This window comes from Stylophora pistillata, chromosome 5 (assembly GCF_964205215.1).
Source record: "Stylophora pistillata chromosome 5, jaStyPist1.2, whole genome shotgun sequence".
NCBI lineage: Eukaryota > Metazoa > Cnidaria > Anthozoa > Scleractinia > Pocilloporidae > Stylophora > Stylophora pistillata.
In genome coordinates this window covers 27,661,394-27,680,957 of record NC_142523.1, presented here as the reverse complement: position 1 = coordinate 27,680,957, position 19,564 = coordinate 27,661,394, and the positions used below count along the sequence as shown (strand labels likewise).

The 19,564-nt window shown below is 38.2% G+C and overlaps 1 protein-coding gene and 1 pseudogene across 2 annotated transcripts in view; both read left to right on the top strand.

Moving 5' to 3' along the window:
- The window catches only part of LOC148731207 (leukotriene A-4 hydrolase-like), a 29,286-nt gene that overhangs the window by 8,654 nt on the left and 1,068 nt on the right, over window positions 1-19,564 (top strand). The window contains exons 5-19 of one of the 2 annotated variants that reach the window (XM_088760172.1): window positions 1,181-1,285; window positions 1,737-1,789; window positions 2,274-2,346; window positions 8,730-8,882; window positions 10,023-10,043; window positions 11,525-11,595; window positions 12,738-12,823; window positions 13,283-13,308; window positions 13,794-13,938; window positions 15,150-15,253; window positions 17,033-17,109; window positions 17,653-17,707; window positions 18,313-18,408; window positions 18,660-18,754; window positions 18,873-18,977. In XM_088760172.1, coding sequence (XP_088616298.1) covers window positions 1,181-1,285; window positions 1,737-1,789; window positions 2,274-2,346; window positions 8,730-8,882; window positions 10,023-10,043; window positions 11,525-11,595; window positions 12,738-12,823; window positions 13,283-13,308; window positions 13,794-13,938; window positions 15,150-15,253; window positions 17,033-17,109; window positions 17,653-17,707; window positions 18,313-18,408; window positions 18,660-18,754; window positions 18,873-18,977 — 1,265 coding nt within the window. The other variant, XM_088760171.1, reaches the window with a different exon arrangement.
- LOC111319488 (uncharacterized) lies at window positions 2,353-5,356 on the top strand (annotated as a pseudogene).

The following is a 19,564-nucleotide window of genomic DNA, read 5'->3' as shown; positions in this document are numbered from 1 at the left end:
GGTTGGTCAACTGCGAGTACCTTTGCGAGGTTCTGCTAAGCCAGTGTACAATACTTCAGCTAACTTTGGCTCTGTACTGTTGAATCCAAGTGCCAAGTGATCTGCTAGTTGCATTTCGTATTTTTTGGTTTGTTCCGTTTGGGTTTTTATTACCCTTAATAAAATACCCTTTTACTTGTAGTACTGTTTCGTGTTACAGGACTTTGAAATCTCATGTGACTTCGTAGTGATGTAGACTGATGACAAGATAGAATTACATGATTAAACGAGACTTACCTGTAAGTTGAAGTTTGATCGAGATTCTGTCTTGTCATCAGTCCGTAACGAAGGAGTCACATGCCCTTATTCCCTCCCTCCCTTCCTCCTTCGTTCCTTTTTCCTGTACCACTCACTTTGAAGACTGACTGGCAATGCGCATGCGCATCTCATGTGACTCCTTCGTTCCGGACTGATGACAAGACAGAATATCGATCAAACTTTAACTTACAGGTAAGTCTTGTTTAATCATGTAATTATAAGCTTAATTACACATACATTTTGGTTGTTTCTTACTGATGAGCTGTTGGAGGACGGATGCAAAGGTGGCATCCCCTTTAACAACTTTTAGCTTCTTAACTAATATAACAAATAGATTTCATGTTACTGTGCATCTATTCAGTAGAATCACATCATTAAATAAAATCTTGCTTTCTGACTGGTTAACAAAGCAAGGTATTTAGTGTAGAACTGTGAGTTGAAAATGAGGCCAAGTATTTATATTGTTTCACATCTACTTATAGATAACAGCAATAAGTAATGCTGTTTTCTTTTTTTTTTTACTTCTATTCAGTTATGCCATTCAAGGAAAATTTATCACGTGACTCATTACTTATCGCTTCACAATTCATGTGATATTGGTTTTCACATGCAATTCAATGTGGAATTCCGTAAATGTCGAGTAGTGAATTTTCCCATAATAGATCATAGATGGCATCAAAATGTTGTACAAACATTATTGACCCACTCTGTGTTCTTACTCATGTTGACATCATCTCTGATCGATTACAGAACAGGTACAATGAAATGGAATCCATTTCTTAAATAGACGTTTAGTGATCTACACAGTACATAATTATTATTTAGATTTAGTCACAGTTGTAGTTTATTGAGGTCCTGGTAAAGAAGTATGTTCTTCAACCAGGTAACTGTACCTAAAGAGCTTGTTGCATTGATGAGTGCTGAGGGAACAGGAAGTTGCGATGATCCCCAAAATCCTGAAAAGAAAATTTACACTTTCACTCAAAAGGTAGAACATTTATTACTTTTGATAAATTAATAAAAAGAAAAAAAGGTATTGTTATTATTCACACCATTATGTTGATTATTCAGAGTTTATTAAATTGGTGATCATTTTCTTGATTCTCTCGACCCCTATATTTGCTTCAAGGGTGATATTCTATGGAGAAATTAGAAGCCAGTCACTCTTAAAGGGGGTTAATTGGGGTTAAAATGATATCTGAGAGAGATCCAAAAAAATTTATGCTCAAGAACATAAACTGTATTTACTATTTATTATCCTTTGGAAGCATTGAGGAAACAAGAACTGAAAAAAAATTACACAAAAAAAAGGCTGAACAATCACACAAGTGTACAAGCTAAAATACATTTAAGCCTGCTGAACTCAATTTTAGCTTGCAAAATGGGCCACAATGCAGAACAGAGTAATATTAATTAGGCTCATTTGCTTTCATCCCTAGGTGGTAATTCCCAGTTATCTGATTACTCTTGCAGTTGGAGCCTTGGTTAGCAAGTAAGTTACATAAAAACTTGCCAACTACAACGTGAACATAAACAACAACAATAATTGTGTTGTCATCAAGTCATAATTTTTAAATAATTATTTTTTAATTATTTTCAACTTTTTTCCTGGCCCATGGGTAGCCAATGTTAGTCTGGATGGGCCAGTTTTTAAAAGATATAATTACAAACAAAATGATAATACAAAAGCAAAAAGAAAAAAATAGCAAATTGTTTAACCCTTGAAAACACCCTACACATCATGTCAGTATCCACAATTATTCTCCAAACCCTCTCCTATTCTTGGTTTTCACAAAACATTATCAAAATTAAAAAAACAATAACGAATTTTCATATGAATCCTTTTGAGATTTTACTTTTGATTAGTTATTAGTGCAGCTGAAGACTTATCTTTTTATGAATTTTCAGTTTGAGAGGGTTTTTCATCTTGGGATTTTTAAAAGTGAGGTTGAATTTCTAAGCTTTTGCTTTTTCAGTAAGGTGGGACGTCGCTCTAAGGTATGGACTGAGCAAGAGATGTTGGAATTGAGTGCCTGGGAGTTTGCAGAGGTAAGATGTTAGTAAAGGAGTTGATTGTCAAATGTAAGTGTTGTTGTTAATTGGTTGAGTGGCTTTGTTTTTAGTGGTGAACACTGAAGACAATGTGCACCGCTTTAACAGGCAAGGGCCAATTCGAAGAAAACAACAACACGATGATGCCTCAGCAAATGTTTTACTGTAATGTCAGAAAAAAGTAAATTCCCACAAGAGCGAGAAAAGAATGTAATTACAACACGAACAAACCATCTAAAGGCCACTGCAAAACAAAATTTAAAAAAAGGATGAAAATGAAGCTGCTTACCAAATGCTGAGTATAACCAGGGTTTATGGTTGGGGAAACCAAGAAAAGGAAAAGTTTACTTCTACGAACACTGATTACAGATAGACACAAAAAAAACTCTGGTTGAAAGAAAGGGGTGAGACAACAAAACTATAATATATTAGCTAAACTTACATACAGCACGTAACAAAGGAGCGTAACCGGCAAAATACTGAAGAGCAAAAAAGTACACAATGACAAGTAAGGGAAGAAAACAGAAACAAAGGGAAAAATTTGCCCCAGCCAATTAAATGCAAAACTAATAAAAGTCAATTATGAATAAAAGGGATAAGTTTCTAAAGAAACTGTGGTCTTGCGTCGGTGCACATGGGGGTATTGAATTTATAACTAAAGACAATTTGGTTTTACCAACTGAGTTGATAAAGTATTAGTTGTCTACTATAAAGAGTCCTATAAAGTACCCTGTTGATCGACGACACAGCAAAGCTGAAATGATCGCAGAGAAGCTTGTTGCATACTGTCAGTACTGCAGCCGAATTGACTGTCAGGACCTGTCGTTTCCGTAGCTGAAGGCGGGTTGACTATCAGGACCGCCTTGCATGATGGCCGTTGGCTCGCAAGGAGCTCATCTGCCCTTTAGCAGGTGTTGTTTTTAGTTCTGCAAGGGTGACATGCCACACCCTCCCCAACAGAAAAAAAGCTGGTGAGGGGAGCCAGTTTAGACGCTGACCACCTGTCCATGTGACAGGTTGTACTGGGTTACGTAGTACCAGTAGCAGACTCCATGTCTGACCTGATCGAATAAAACCAAATTATGACGATTATATAATACCTCCCACCAAAGCAAAGCGGTCAGCAGTCAGGAGACAAGATGGATGTCTAATTTTGAGCTCCTGCTTCATACCTTAATCTTTTCGTTTTTCTACAGTCCTTTTGTTAATTATTTTCACTAAAATCATGCCAAAAGAGTCAGTTACCTCGCTAAAGTAACAAAATCAAGATTTGAAGGATAAGGTCAACGCCCTTTCGAAGGAAATAACGCAGCTGAAAGAGAAGGTTTGGATCGACTTGGCCATTACCTTTGGTGCTGAAGCAGCTGCAATGACTGGTAATAGTAATAACAATGCTTCGAATGATGAAACTGTGTCTCATAGTCTACAATATCTGAGTGACAAATACGATGACCTGTTAGCATCTAATTCTGGTGTCGTTGATCAACTCAAGGCATTAAGCTGTTGTCTTAATAAGCTTAGCGCTGACGTCACACATGTTGGCAATGCCATTGATGAGGTTGAGGAATATAGCTACCAATTTAATGTAAAAATAGTTGGCCTGCCCGAGAAAAGCAGCGAAACCACAGCTGAAACAAGCGCCCTGTGAGTAAAATTATTCCAGGAGATGGGGGCAGAAGTGCTTTTGTCAGACATTGACATATCTCACCACGTCCCCTCGAGGCAACAAAATGGCGCTCCAAAACCGGTCATCTGTAAATTTGTAAGACACCTTGCAAAAGCAAGTGTCATGGAAACTCGACAAAGTACCTCTCAAGTCAACCCATCAAATATCGGTCTGTCTGCTGATAGTGTTCTCGACAGAGTCAGAATCATCGATCACCTCACCCCCAAAAAAAAAACACCTGTTGTTTGAAGCGAAGAGATTTAAAGAACAGTATCGATACAGCTTCTGCTGGGCCAAGAATTCCACAATTTATTTACGCAAGAGTGAGGGTTCCCCATCAATAAAGATAACAGACATTGGTAGTCTACAGCGACTTGCCTTGGACACCTGACATTATCAGATCGATAAGTATTTATTATGATCTATTTTAGTTAGTTTTATTTGAGCGCTAATGATCTAAACTCTCGTGATACTCTATCTTTATTCCGTGAGCTCCCGTATTTTGGATTAAATGTAAACTTAGCTCATGGTCAATTTAATAATTGTTTACCTTCCCATTTGCTGGCCAAAAAATACCTAGATAAACTCTTTAGCATTTTTGACTTTAATCTCATCAAACTAAACGCACTTGAAGACACCAATCCAGGTCATGGTCTCTATAATCATCGTATTCATAGTCGATACTATTCCCCATATAGTCTCTACAAATTTAAAAGTGAACTTCCCAGTCTTGTCAGTGACTCGAGCTTCTGTCTTTTACATAATAATATCAGGAGTCTTAAGCGAAATCTTGAAAACTTTCAAGTTCATCTATTGGACGAGTTAAATTTTGAATTTAGCATTATAGGGGTCTCAGAAACTAAAATAATTAGTGGTAAAGAATTGGATTTTAATCCAAGCATACCTGGATATGTTTTCGAATATGTACCGACACCTCTAGCTTCTGGAGGTGTTGGCTTGTATTATTAATGATTCCTGAAGTATACTGTCATTGAAAAGGTATTTGACGAAGCCTTCCAGTCGCTATGGATCAAAATTCAATTTCCACTGAAAAGTAACATCATTTTGTGGTATCATATATAGGCAACATAACTCTACTAAGCGTTTCCAAGAATATCTAATTTTAATTTAGTTTAATTTAGTCCATTTTCACTGCATTAAGTTTTGCAGTGGGGAAGGACTAGAAAGGAACATAGGAACCATTCGTGCTAGTCCACCCTCCCACCCATCCCACCCCAGGGGAGGACATCCATCACACAGTAATCTCGTGTGTGGGAAATTAACGTCTCCTACCCCAACCCTGCAGGAGACGGGACCTCCATATCGTGATGATAAACTTGAAAGACTAATATCCTCAAACAAATCAATATATATTATGGGCGACTTCAACATAAACCTCCCTCATGCTGAAACTTGAATGTTATACTCAGGACTTCTTACTTTCTCTTCAAAGCTTTTCATTCATCCCAACTATTGACAAACCAACGCGTGTTTACAATAACTCAGCCACTCTTATTGATAATATTATAAAGAACAAAGTGCATGTTGAAATTACCAGTGGTGATATTATCTCTGACATAAGCGATCACTATTCACAATTCTGTATTTCTCACAATTTTATTCAGCGGCCAAAACGCGGAAAGCAAAAACGCAGAGACTTTTCTGGTTCTAGGAGCAAGTTTAACTCTGAATGCTCTAATGCTTTGGTAAGCCAAATTAACTTTAGCGATCAGTTGTTGATACAGCTTTTTCTTACTTTTGCAATACACGATTGGCACTCGTTGACAAACATGCTCCTTTAAAGACTGTTTCCAATCACAAAAGCTTAAGCAATTCTCTAAACCATGGATAACTAGCAGCCTTAGAAAATCCATCAAAATAAAACATTCTCTCCTCCAATTGGGTGATTTTGTAAATTATAACAATATACAGAGACAAAATTTCTAGTCTTACTCGGCTTAGTAAAAGGAATTATTATCATGCATTCTTTGCTGAGAATTTAAACAATAATTATGAAAAACACCTGGAATGGAATAAATAGGCTAATTAACGATAAAAGGAATAGAAAACAATTCCTTTCTTCTCTTAAAAATCCTGATGATAACACCTTAACTAACAATCCTCTTGAGATTTCTAACATCTTCAATAACTACTTTTCTTCTATCGGTAAAAATCTAGCTTCACGTGTACCTCGTTTATCTCGTTATTTTACGGAATACTTGTCTCCCAATTATAATCCAAGCTCTTTCTTTTTTGATCCAGTTATGCCACAGGAGATTGAGTGTGAGATACTTCTGATCCCTAAAAATAAAACTTACAGTCTCTACTCTTGTCCGATTCGAATTTTCAATGACGCAAGATGTGTTATCTCGGATCCTCTCTCCATCATCATAAACATATCTGTGCAAAAGGGCATCTTTTCATCCAAACTGAAAAAAGCGAAAGTTGTTCCTGTGTACAAAAATGATGAAGAGACTAACCCTGGTAATTATCGCCTGATATCATTACTGTCTATTTTGAATCGGATATTTGAAAAATTAATGTACCACTGCCTCAAATTCTACCTTGGTGAAAATGATATTCTATTTAAGTCACAGTATGGCTTCCGCGAAAACCATTCCACACAACTTGCCATTATTGATATTGTCAATGTCATACAAAACAATATGGACCAAAAACTTTTCACTTGTGGGGTCTTTTTAGACTTAAAAAAGGCCGTTGACACCGTCGACCATTTAATCTTAATTCTAAAACTTAATCATTATGGCATCAGAGGAATTATCAATGCTTGGTTTGCCTCGTACCTTCTCAGTTATTCACAAGTAACTGAATTGGGTTTTAACTTATCTACTCTATGTATGATCTCATGTAGTGTCCAACAGGGGTCTGTGCTTGGCCCTCTGTTATTCTTAATATATATTAACGATATTCATAACTCTTCAGCGAAATTGTCATTCTGTCTCTTTGCTGATGACACGAGCTTGTTGTATGCTGACTCTAATTTGAAATCTCTTGAAAAACCGTCAATAGCGAACTGCTCAAAGCCTCTGACTGGCTCAATGCAAATAAGTTAATGCTGAATGCTAAAAAGTCAAACTATGTTATCTTTCGTCCATATCAACATAAGTTGAACTACTTGGTTAACATTAAAATGATTGATAACTGTGCTCAAATTCCTACCACGGTTCAGTGCGAAGACCATGTTAAATATCTTGGCGTCGTATCGGACAGCAATTTAAGTTGGAAATCTCAAATTAATAATGTTGCATTAAAAATAAGCAGAACTGTTGTTGTTGTTGCCCGTCTTAGGCACTTCGTCCCACGTAAAACTCTTTTAAATATTTATCAATCATTGATCTTGCCTCATCTGACATATGGTTTGGCGGCTTGGGGTCAAGCTGCCAAAACCCATTTACAAAAAATTCTCATGCTTCAAAACGAGTTCTTCGTTTGATATACTTTTTTGAACCTAGAGCCCGTGCTGTGCCTTTATTTATTTCCTCAAAAATTCTACCTTTACAAAATTAATGTCATATGCTGAAAAAGTGTCTTCTATAATGTTTGATGTTTCCTGCATGAATGCTCCGTCTAACATATGTGACTTCTTTACTAAAGCTAATTCAAAGCACAAGCATGAGACCAGGTTTTCTTCATCTGGAAATTATTATGTTCAAACTTCAAGACTGAATCTAAATTAAGATTCTTTCTCCAGGTTTGGAGTTAAACTTTGGAATGCAATTCCTAACGAATTTCGTAAACTCTCCAAAGGAGCTTTTGAGAAAAATTTTCATGACTTTTTACTCTCGATAATGGAAGCAGAGGACGATTATGTTGAAGTGCCCATTCTTCTACAAAAAATGGCAAATTCTGCATCCTTGAATCAATGTACTAATAATGGATAGGTTCTGTTAGGAGTAAAATTGATTGTAATACTATTCTGTAAGACTGTATATTTTGTAACCCTAGCTTGTTTTTCAATAATTCTTATTTATCCAGATAGCTTACTTAGTTACTTTACAATTATTACTTAGTTAGTTAGTTAGTTACTTTACAATAATTATTATATTATCTGTTATGACTGCTGTAACCTTACCTCTCCGCCCACATCATCTAGCTTTTGCTATTTGTGGGTGGAGATTGCAAAATGATGTGTGGGAAATAAAGTTTGATGACTGACTGAAATCACAGTTTCTTTTGAAACTCGTACCTCCTAAAATCAATTACAATTATTTTGATCTTTGGCCTACAATATCTTTTTTCAATGAACCTCAATTTCTTTCACATGTTGTTTCAAGGGAGGAACATTAATTGTTGTAACCCTTTGCCTCATACATAATATCAGGATGCATATTCTCTGTGCTGTTCTCTGTACATTTCCTAGGGTGTTGAAAACGAGAATTTGTCAAAACAATCTAGAGTATCTTTTATTCTAATGACTTTAATGTGTGATTGACAGGGGTGATGTTGCAAGGAGAAATTAGATGTTACAAGTTACACTAAGTCTTAAAGGGTCAAAGGGTTTAAACTTTTTGCCTGCCACGTTTTCAGAGGTGAAGTAATATATTAACATTAAGTTATTTTTGGAAAACAATGATTTGTGTTATTTGAAATGAATTCCACATCATATAGCCACTATAAATAATTTCACAATTATATTTTATTTTTAGCTGTTTTATCTGATTCTTAGATTTTTTATATTCATTTGCATTGGCAGGTAGAGGAACAGCTGAAGACTGCTGAGAGCCTGACATTCAGCTATGTTTGGGGACATTATGACCTTTTAATTCTGCCTCCTTCCTTTCCATATGGTGGAATGGAAAATCCTTGTCTTACATTTGTAACACCAACACTGCTAGTTGGACCAGGGGTGAGTACTGACATCCAATCAACACAAATAATTATGAAAGCTTAATCATTTATATTACATAATAATTTGAATATATCAACAAAGTTGAAATGGTAAATTGGCCACCGTTACGATTATGAAAGCTGACGTTTCATTCGCTCCGACGAAGGGCTAATGCTCGAAACGTCAGCTTTTATAATCGTAACGGTGGCCAATTTACCATTTCAACTTTGTTGATATATTCAAATTATTTCATTACCCCCACCGATGCAGCCCCAAACAGTTTCTTTAGAAACTATCAGCCTTTATTCCTTTATATTACACCCTTACATCAGTATGCATATTCTCCATACTTTCCTCTACACATTTGCTTTAGAATGAAGGCTGATAGTTTCGAAAGAAACTCTTTGGGGCTGCGTCGGTGGGAGTAACGAAATAATTTGGATATATCAACAAAGTTGAAATGGTAAATTAGCCACCGTGATGATTACAAAAGCTGACGTTTCGAGCGTTAGCCCTTCGTCGGAGCGAATAGAGGAATTGTGGGTTGTGTGTGCTTTTAAAGGCAGAAAATGGAGCTACGTTATTGGTGGGAGCATGGCAACGAGAAAAACATGAATAAATTAGTGGAATGAAAAGCGTTCGTTGATCCCTGTGGGATTTAGACTACCGGGATCCCACAGGGATCAACGAACGCTTTTCATTCCACTAATTTATTCATGTTTTTGTCGTTGCCATGCTCCCACCAATAACGTAGCTCCATTTTCTGCCTTTAAAAGCACACACAACCCACAATTCCTCTATTCGCTCCGACAAAGGGCTAACGCTCGAAACGTCAGCTTTTGTAATCATCACGGTGGCTAATTTACCATTTCAACTTTGTTGATATATCCAAAACATTTGCTTTTGTACTGATAGGGAGAATTTATTCACCAATCAAGAGCTTCTTGTTTTGCTAACCATTTTCTTTATTCTCATGACCTAACTGTTTGACTCAGTAGTGATAGAGTAAGGAGGTTGAGGGGGGCTGTGGAAATCATGTGAAAATATGAAATCCTACTCCCTGGAGTGGAAGGGCAATTTATTTTTAAAAAAAATCTAAGTTTATTTGTCTCATATGGGTATTGTGGATCACAACACCTCTTTTTTATTACTTTTTAGGGTGGCAGACCATTGACTGATGTAAGTTGTGGCAAATTTGTCTTCAAAGTTAATGATTATAGTTTTACTTCTTGTTGAAATGATGATGGTCATGAATGAAATGCGTGACAAGAGTATATGATAAAGAATGGCAATGTTTTTATTCCTTGCCCCATGTCTGGAGCCTCACCTATTCTAGTGATGTTTATCCTTCAATCTCTCTCCCCTCCCTCTCGTTATCACTTCTTTCCCATTCTATTTCTCCCCCTTTCCTCATCCCTTCCTCTTTCCCTTCCTTTCTCTCTCATCTCTCACCCTTTGTCTTTTCCCCTTCCCTCATCCCTCCTTTTCCTCTGTTCTCTCCTCCTCCCTTCTCTCTCCTTTCTGTTCTTCCCCTTTCCTTATCCCTTCCTCTCTCACTTCCTTTCTCTCTAATCTCTCACCCTTTCTCTTTTCCCCTTCCCCCATCCCTCCTTTTCTTCTGTTCTCTCCTCCTCCCTTCTCTCTCCTTTCTGTTCTTCCCCTTTCCTCATCCCTTCCTCTTTTCCTTCCTTTCTCTCTCATCTCTCATCCTTTGTCTTTTCCCCTTCTGTCAGGCTCCTTTTCTTCTGTCCTCTCCTCCTCCCTTCTCTCCCTTTTCTGTTTTTCCCCTTTCCTCATCCCTCCCTCTTTCCCTTCCTTTCTCTCTCATCTCTCACCCTTTGTCTTTTCCCCTTCCCTTATCCCTCCTTTTCTTCTGTCCTCTCCTCTTCCCTTCTCTCCCCTTTCTGTTCTTCCCCTTTCCTTATCCCTTCCTCTCTCACTTCCTTTCTCTCTTATCTCTCACCCTTTGTCTTTTCCCCGTCCCTCATCCCTCCTTTTCTTCTGTCCTCTTGTCCTCCCTTCTCTCCCCTTTCTGTTGTTCCCCTTTCCTTATCCCTTCCTCTCTCACTTCCTTTCTCTCTTATCTCTCACCCTTTGTCTTTTCCCCGTCCCTCATCCCTCCTTTTCTTCTGTCCTCTCGTCCTCCCTTCTCTCCCCTTTCTGTTGTTACCCTTTCCTTAGCCCTCCCTCTCTCTTTACCTCCCCCTCGCCTATATCCCTCCCTCCCTCCCCTTCCTTTTTTCCTTTCTCGTCTCTCTCACTTCCCTTTTTCCTTCTCTCTTTCCCTCTTTCCCCATCTCCTTCTTACCCTATTTTGTCTTTCCCTTTCCCTCTTCTTTTCCATATCCCTTTCCCCTCCTTTCTCTCACTCTCATTTCTTTCCCCTCCCTCCCCCACCATTTCCTGTCCTGTGACTTTCTCTTTCCACTTATTTTCTTAATTCCCTTCCCTCTGTACCCCCACTTGGAACTGAACCCTGTGATTTGCAATAACCTTTCATAGCTGTAGTACCAATTTATAAGGAACTCATTAATAGGTGTTTAACTGGCCATCTCTGATACCATTTTTTATGGGGATGAGCAAAAAACTTTTTTGTAACATTGTTGGTCAGTTATATGCCCTGAACTGGGCATGAGTTGATATTGTTTGTAACTATCCAGGTTGTAGCCCATGAGATCAGTCACAGTTGGACAGGAAATCTTATCACAAACAGGAACTGGGAGCATTTTTGGTACAATATTATTATTATTTATTTAGTCGCAGTTGTATAGTTATTACCTTTTATTATATATTAGGCAATTGGTATAATTTTTTATCAATCATTGCCTTTATACTGCACTGACTAGTTTTCAATTGGCAAATTAGTGATAAACATTAAACTATAAAAGTTTACTTCCTTTCGAGTCTGTAAAATTTGGACTGTAAGTAGAGGTTTACATTTAATCTAGGTCTTGAGCCATTCCTTTTTTAACACTCAATTGTCCTTGGGCATAGTGACTCTTTCAATTTTGACCTGACATGAACATCGTTGGCAGTTCCATGCTTTCCTTGTGGTACTATTTGGGATAAATATGACTTCATTCTCACAGGCACCCTACCCTACTCTTTTATGTTAGTTATAGAAGGTGAAACTGTACTGTGATATTTTGATTAATCGTATTGAGAAGTAAGTTTCGTTCTGTTTGCCCAGTTTATTGATAGGTATTTTGAATCAATGTTGAAATTAGAGCATCTGGGCACCTACACCTCTCCTAACCCAGCATTCACCCTGATGTTCATGATCATTTCTTCTATTCTCTGCCTCCCGGTTAGCTCAATTGGTTGAGTGCCGAACTGTTGTGCAGGAGGTTGAGGGTTCAAGCACCAGCCGGACCGACACTCAGGGTCTTAAAATAACTGAGGAGAATGTGCTACCTTTATATAAACATCAAGAAATGGATAGACATTCTAGTCTTCTTGGATAAGGAGGAAAAAACCGTAGGTCCCGTCTCCTGCATCTATTAATTAGTTAATTTGGTTAGGCAGGGGACGTTAAAGAACCCACTCACGAGATTACTATGATGTGGTCTGGCTTGGTTACTGGGAATTGGGGGGAGGGGGCATCTCTTAGATTCACCTTTATTGCATTGTAAACTGCTTCGCAGTCTGGTAAAGTCCCCAGTGTGGTAAAGCGCCATGAGCTCAGTGTATGAATGCTATATAAATAAAAGTCATTATTATTGTTATTATTATTCTCCTGACCTTGATGTGTGATTCAGGGGTTATATTGTAAGGAGAAATTAGGTGTTAGTCACCCTAGGATTTAAAAGGTTAATTAAAATAAACTGGCTATTTCATCACAAGGGTAAACTTTACTTGGAAACCCCTTTCTAGGTTAAATGAAGGATACACAGTCTTCCTTGAGCGCAAAATCCTGGGACGAAGAAAGGGTGAAAAGATGGTAGATTTTGCTTACATAGGTACGCCTGTAAGGTTAAGGTGGTTACTTTAAAACCTGTACATTACTTTGACATACTGTCTTGTATGCCAGTTAGTTTACATGTTGTTGAAGCATATCTAAGTTACCTTGTGGAGGACAAAGGGCTTTTGAATGATGCCATTGATTTAGGGTGTTGTAGTGAGGAGATGTTACATATCAGTGGAACTAGGAACATTTTAACTCGTGCACTTCTGCTAATGATAATCAGTATCATTAAATTATTAAATCAGAGGTAATAAGAATACTCTAACTTATCAGGTAGAAGTGTTGTTACCTTGATCTAACATCAAATTCTCATGACTAATTTACAAGGAAATGTGTAGCAGCCAGAGGGGTGAATTAACAATCAGATTGTTTGGCTTTAAGCGTCTTCCTTTATTTGTACTTTGAATCAATTTTGTTTTGGAGATAACTACTTGTTTTCCAATTTGTTCGACAGGAGGATGGAAAACTTTAAAAGATGCAGTAAGTACTGGCCTACAATATGTTTATTATTTTTTCTCACCCAATCAGGTTTTTCCTCTTATAAAATTATTTTTCAACTAGATAGTTCTTATATAGTAATTGTCAAAGGATCCCATTTACAAGTCTATTCTAATATGGTATCCTGTATGGTCCTTCATGATCCTTCGCAACCGTAGACTGAGGATCTTGTTTGTAGGTTTTTGATTGGGAATATGTCCACAAGTGTTACTGAACAGTACAACTTTAAGATCATTATCATGGGTAAAGTAATTAAAAGCAAGTTGAATAAATGTTGTTTCTGTTGGTGTTAAGAATGGCAAGGAACGCCTGATAACAGCACAAAGAATATGGACAAGTTGGCAAAAGAAAGTGGAAGTAGTTGCAATATGGAAACTTGGAGCCAAACCATTTCTAGGCAATTTCCAAATTAATATAGTTATATGTATTTGTACATTATTGAGACTAATTTGCAAAACTTTTTTCAGATCAAGAAGTACCCTGAGAACAGCCCTTTGACCAAGTTGGTGGTTGACCTAAAAGACACAGACCCTGATGATGCGTTCTCTAGTGTGCCCTATGAAAAAGGCTCTTGTTTCTTGTACTACTTGGAGAGGATCCTGGGAGGACCTGGTTAGTGGTGATGTACATGCACAGTAACAGTATTTATTACACAACTCAGGCAGTCAGAGGGCCAATAACTAAAATCAACCAATCAAAATGCTCTATTGCCGGTCAATATTCTCTCAGTATTGGACCGGGCACTGTCCGGAATGGTCTCAAATGATACCGCACTTGTGTCCCTTTGAACCTCAGTTGTATAATAAATCTCTTATTAACCAAGCTTGCTCAGGACCGTACTGGAAGAATATCGGCCCTTGGTCTTTTTTGTATGGACCGAGCGCAGCGAGGTCCATACTGTTAAGACCTTGGGCCGATATTCTCCCAGTACGGCCCTCACACTTGGTTAATAAGATATAATTATGACAGCAATAACGTCTTTTGAATCAATGAATTAGTGAATAAATAAGCACTCTGAATTAAAAAAAAACATTGTCAAGTTTGGATCTTCTGACATATAACAGTGACAATTGACCACCAGTAATGTGATTGATAGTGATGATGATGGTGATAGTGATAATGATGATGACTGCCAATGACAATTTTAGCCACAATGTCATTACAGTTGAACTTCTCCATGATGGCCACATTGAGGACAGAAGATGTGGCTGTAATGGGGAGGTAGGGATGTAATGTATAGACAGCAGTATGGGACCAAAAAAAGTGGCAGTTGTGGAGAGGTAGCCATTACAGAGATGGCTGTCAGTGGAGGTTCAACTGTAGTAACCATTGCTATTTCAAATTGTGGCTTACAAGTTTGTTAAAAATTTTTGTGCAATGGCATTTCTTTGTATTTTTGTAAAGGGTTGTTCATTATCTACACCCTATGGGAAAGGCTATAGGCAAAAAGCTTGGCTTGAATTTTTAGGTCATTTTTGAAAGTGCTTCAGAGTTGCAGATCAGAATGAGATGAGTAGAACTATTCTACGATCATGATAGCTTTAGAAACTCTTTATGGTGGCCAATTACATTGACAACTTATTTGATAAAACCAAATTATCTTTTATACATATTAGGCTATTTCATAGAAACAAAATACAAGGTAAGGAACATAGGTTGCCCATCATCTTTGTCTTCAAAATTGAAAGCAACATCCAAAAATATAGTATATTTGGAACAATTTTAAAATGAACAAAAATATTAACCTAAGGAGAATTTTTTCTTTCCTTCCTTCCCCATAAGCTTTTTGATATTATTATGAAATTGGGGTTTAATGTTTTCAGAGGTGTTTGAACCATTTCTCAAGAAATACCTGGAAAATTTCAAGTACAAGACAGTCAATACAAAAGAGTGGAGACATTTCTTGGAGGAATATTTTCAAGACAAGGTAAAACGAGCATTCACCTCTCTTGTAAAATACACCTCTAGGATTTTAGGGAAGAGAATACTTCCTTATGGGGATGTGCTGCTAAATTGGGTTGAGTTTTCATAACTGGATTCATTAAAATGGGGTTGCATTTATTTATTTATTTTTATTTTATTATAATCAGACATGACATGACACTTTGCATAATGACGCACTACCCACAAATAGCAGAGCTAGTCTCGGCGGGTAGTGTGGGGTTACTAGAATGGTGTCACAGATTTTGTGGGTAGGAAATTTCTGGTAAGTAGGGAATTTAAGAATGGAAAGATTTGTGGTTAATAGCCTTTTCACTCCCAAGATCTTCTTAGAAATTCTCCTTACTGTCTGCCATTAATTCTTATGATGTAAGTTTGGAGAATTTGGTATTCAATCAACTGATAATCCCCTGATTTTCTTTTTTCCCTATTCTCCTTACTTGCCTGCCTGATATGGTATCGATATTGTAAGGAGAAATTCTATCTTGGTCACTCATGGGAGTTAAAGGGTGAAAAAGTTGTCACATTTGCCTAAACTGACTAAGATGGGGTGTAGATTATTGGCCACAGAATAGACTGAAGTTGGGTAGGGGTTCTCAGAAGTCAGCAGCTTGTACCCAACATACCCTAAATCAAATCCCACACTCAAGCATAATTTTTTATTGAACGATCCTTTGTGTGACCCATAGATAGTGTAGAATTTAGCAAAATTCCGGGTCCGAAATTGCGACTGACTGGTCGCCAATGCGACCAAAAATCAGGTGTTGGCGACCAGAATTTTAGAACTGGTCGCCAGCAGGCGACTAACCTTTTGTCCCTTCGGCATTTTAAATTCCAAGGTAAAAGGGCTTTTTTAAAAAGAAACTTAAAGCTCCTGTGGATAATTGTAGTAAAACAAAGCGACGATTTTACGATCGCCATATTTACCTGGCACCATATTGTTTCAGCGGCTTCTCCCAATACGCATATCGCGGACGAAAACGTGACGTGGCGAAATCGTGACGAGATCGAAAGCGTCGGAGGAATCACATGCGCTTGGTCCTTCTTTACTTAAATACCGGTTCGAGCAATAAGAGTGTGAGGACCTGGCACTAGCACATTGATCGTCGTTGCGTTTTCGTTCCCTTTCGGCGAAGCACTCTTAGTTGAACCTAGGTATAGACAGAGGGCCGCCATATGTCTTGTACACAGAACTTAACAGGGTACCAGCATAGTTCCAACTAAATGGAAATAATAAGAGAAAGATACCCGAAGCCTTCGCAAGAACGTTCTTCGAACGGACAAACACGCTTATTGAGATGTAGGACTCTGTTACCGTTACACGGCTTTTGTTAAGTATGTATATTGCGTTAAATGAAAACATTTTGTTGGAAGGGTAAAGTTTGTGCTTTACTATAAATTAAGGTAAGTTATACCATGGGTTCCAGAGGGATTACGTTTTCTTTAGTTTGCGGCAAATTCGGCGGAGCCGCGATCGTGGCGTGGCAACCAAGAAACCAACAATACAACAAACACTTGTTTTTGGCGACCAAACGCGCCCATCTGGCGACCAAATTGTTTAGGTTAGTCGCCAGCTGGCTCCCTTAGGAAAAAGTTAATTTCTGACCCTGAAAATTTTGCATGTATTCACTGGTTCTAATTCACCACCCTACCCAGGCAAGGTTCAAATTCCTCCCTCCCGGCCCACAGGATTTCCAAGGGGAGGGGAGGGATCTTGAAGTTTCGAATCGATCGGCGCATTATAAACCATTCTTTTAAAATGCAGAAAGATATCCTGAAGCAAGTTGAATGGAAGGCCTGGCTCCATGAACCTGGATTGCCTCCGGTTAATATGATTGAGTGGTAAGTTAATCTGCCTCGACTTTAAGAAATAGTTTCATGTAGAACTGATTTACAAAATGGCCGTAACTTTGATCATAAAATAACCAAAGTAAAGTATTCGCTCTGATTGGTCGATTCAGAGTCCACCATTTGCCCATGTGTGTTTGCTGCCGACATGAGCAAATGCAAAGAGTAGTTTCTGCACGCTTGTTTTTTTCTGGTCACGTAAGATTTGTTAAATAAAAGAGAACTCTTTAGCTACAATGTTTCAGTGTTGTTATAAAACAAATGGTAAACACCACAGCGTACACTATTGAGTTATGGAGGCACTTGGGAGGTTTGCTAAGCACTCAAGAAGCTAGAGTCGCTCTCGACTATCGCCTTGCGCGACTCTTGCGCCTCTTTCGTGCTTAGCAAGCTCCCGCGTGCATTCATAACTCAGTAATGTACGCTTTGGTGTTTCCCATTTGTTAATTAGTTCAGACTCTGTGAATGCAAACCAAACTCTACTCTGCTGGAGCTTTTTTTGTCCATAATGTTAACTTTTAATTCTCTCATTATCAGGTACGACACCACTTTAAGTCGTCCCTGCGCAGAATTGTGTGACAGATGGCTGGCGGTTAGTGAAAGCTCTGAATATGTTTCATTTTCTCTGACAATTATATATGGATTGTTAAGATTTTTATTTTGTCCTCATTTATATATCCTCAGTGACATAATTTACAGCCAGTGCCAGTGATAAACTTACGGCCTAACACCTGTTCTCATCCACTTAAACTTATTTTGAGGAAAAAGAGCAATTTTAAATTGAGTGTAGAAAGTAAGTTCTGCCATGCTTCGTTGTGTGATTGGTTCAGAAAATTCGCGCCTTTTTTTATTAAACCTATCAGATTCAGTAGCAAAACCAATCCCGACTTGGTCACCAGCACGTGTTTTCCCGCGCTTGGTCCAGGAATCTCGCGCTACTTTCTCGACCAATCAGATTCAATAGTAAAACCAATCCTGACTTGGTCACCAGCACGCGTTTTCCCGCGCTTCAGACGGTTGGCGCGTTTTTGCTTCGAGGACTGATTGGTTCCTCGGGATAGTTTCTCTGCCATGATTGGCTGTTTGGTTTTGGTTGTGCATCACTCAAAGGAAAAGAGATCAACGATCCAGTGGTAAAGTAAGCTATTTTGTGAGTGTTCATATTCCCTTTTTTTCATTAATTTTTTTTCTTCACAGGCAACAGAGTCTGAACTGGGTTCCTTTTCTCCCGATGACATCAAAGAGTTCTCACCTCCTCAAGTTGTTGAATTTTTGGCTCAACTTGTGGATAAGGTGAAGTGGACTCGCAACGCCCAAGTTTTTTAATTTTGCATTGAGTAATTTTTGTTTTTGTTCTAAAATAGGTCACGCTTTGTAAGATTATATTGTAAAGTCACGATTGCACTATTAACCTAATTGTTAACTGTTTGAAGTTTTGGGAATTGTGCTTATAAGAGATATAAGGATGTAGAACCTTTGCTTGGTGCGCTACCTCTTAGACAGTGACGAAAAAAATGGTCACAAATTATTTTTTATTTTAACAGACAACTGACAAGCCCCCATTGCCCTTAACAAATTTGAGGAAAATGGATGAATTATACGATTTTACGTCGTCTAAAAACTCTGAGATCAAATTCAGGTGAGACGTTCATTTTTAAAAGAAGAGACTAAGACAACTGGGCTTGAACTGGTAACTGGGTTGAAATTTGGCCAAAAAAAAACATGCTAGTTACTTTGTTTCTTTAATTTTTGTTAAGGTGGCTCCGTCTTTGTGTAAGAGGAGTGTGGCAAGATAGGTACCCACCGACAGTGAAATTCATTACCATCCAGGGGAGGATGAAGTTTGTCAGGCCCTTGTACAAGTAAGAAATATTGCATGTTTCACACTCCTAGGTTTTTTTCGCTTGTTTATTGTATGCTTGGGAAGAGCGACAGTTCCGTTTGGCGAACCCTGACTTCTTATCACTGAGGCTCGGAGCAATGTGTGGATTTTGTCTTGGCTTTATTTTGAGCAGTAAATTTTTTATCGTCGTCAAAGGCAGCACGACCTGCTGAAAGAAAATTGACCCAATCAGCAGAGAATTATTGGAGTGTGATGACGAACCCGAAAACTATGTTTCTCCTTAACTGTGCTCTAGCCGGCTTAAAAACTAACGCGATTCACTCAGCCAATGGGAGGCCAGACCAAAATCAGTCACGAGCTGGCCCTTTGGGTTTTCCCGCGCTTTCGGTGACGTGAGTTCAGTTGAAGCTCTCTTTGTGTTTTAAGAATGTATGCGAACGTCTCAAACATTCAATTTTCCGCTCAGACGCCATTATCGCGCTCCGTTTTACCAACTGAATGCTTGGATCAGGATTTATTTGTGTGATTCGTTATTTCAAGTCCTTTGAAATCATAAAATTTGTCAACATTTTGTTCAAACTCGTTCCCAGAGCCTTTTCCCATATT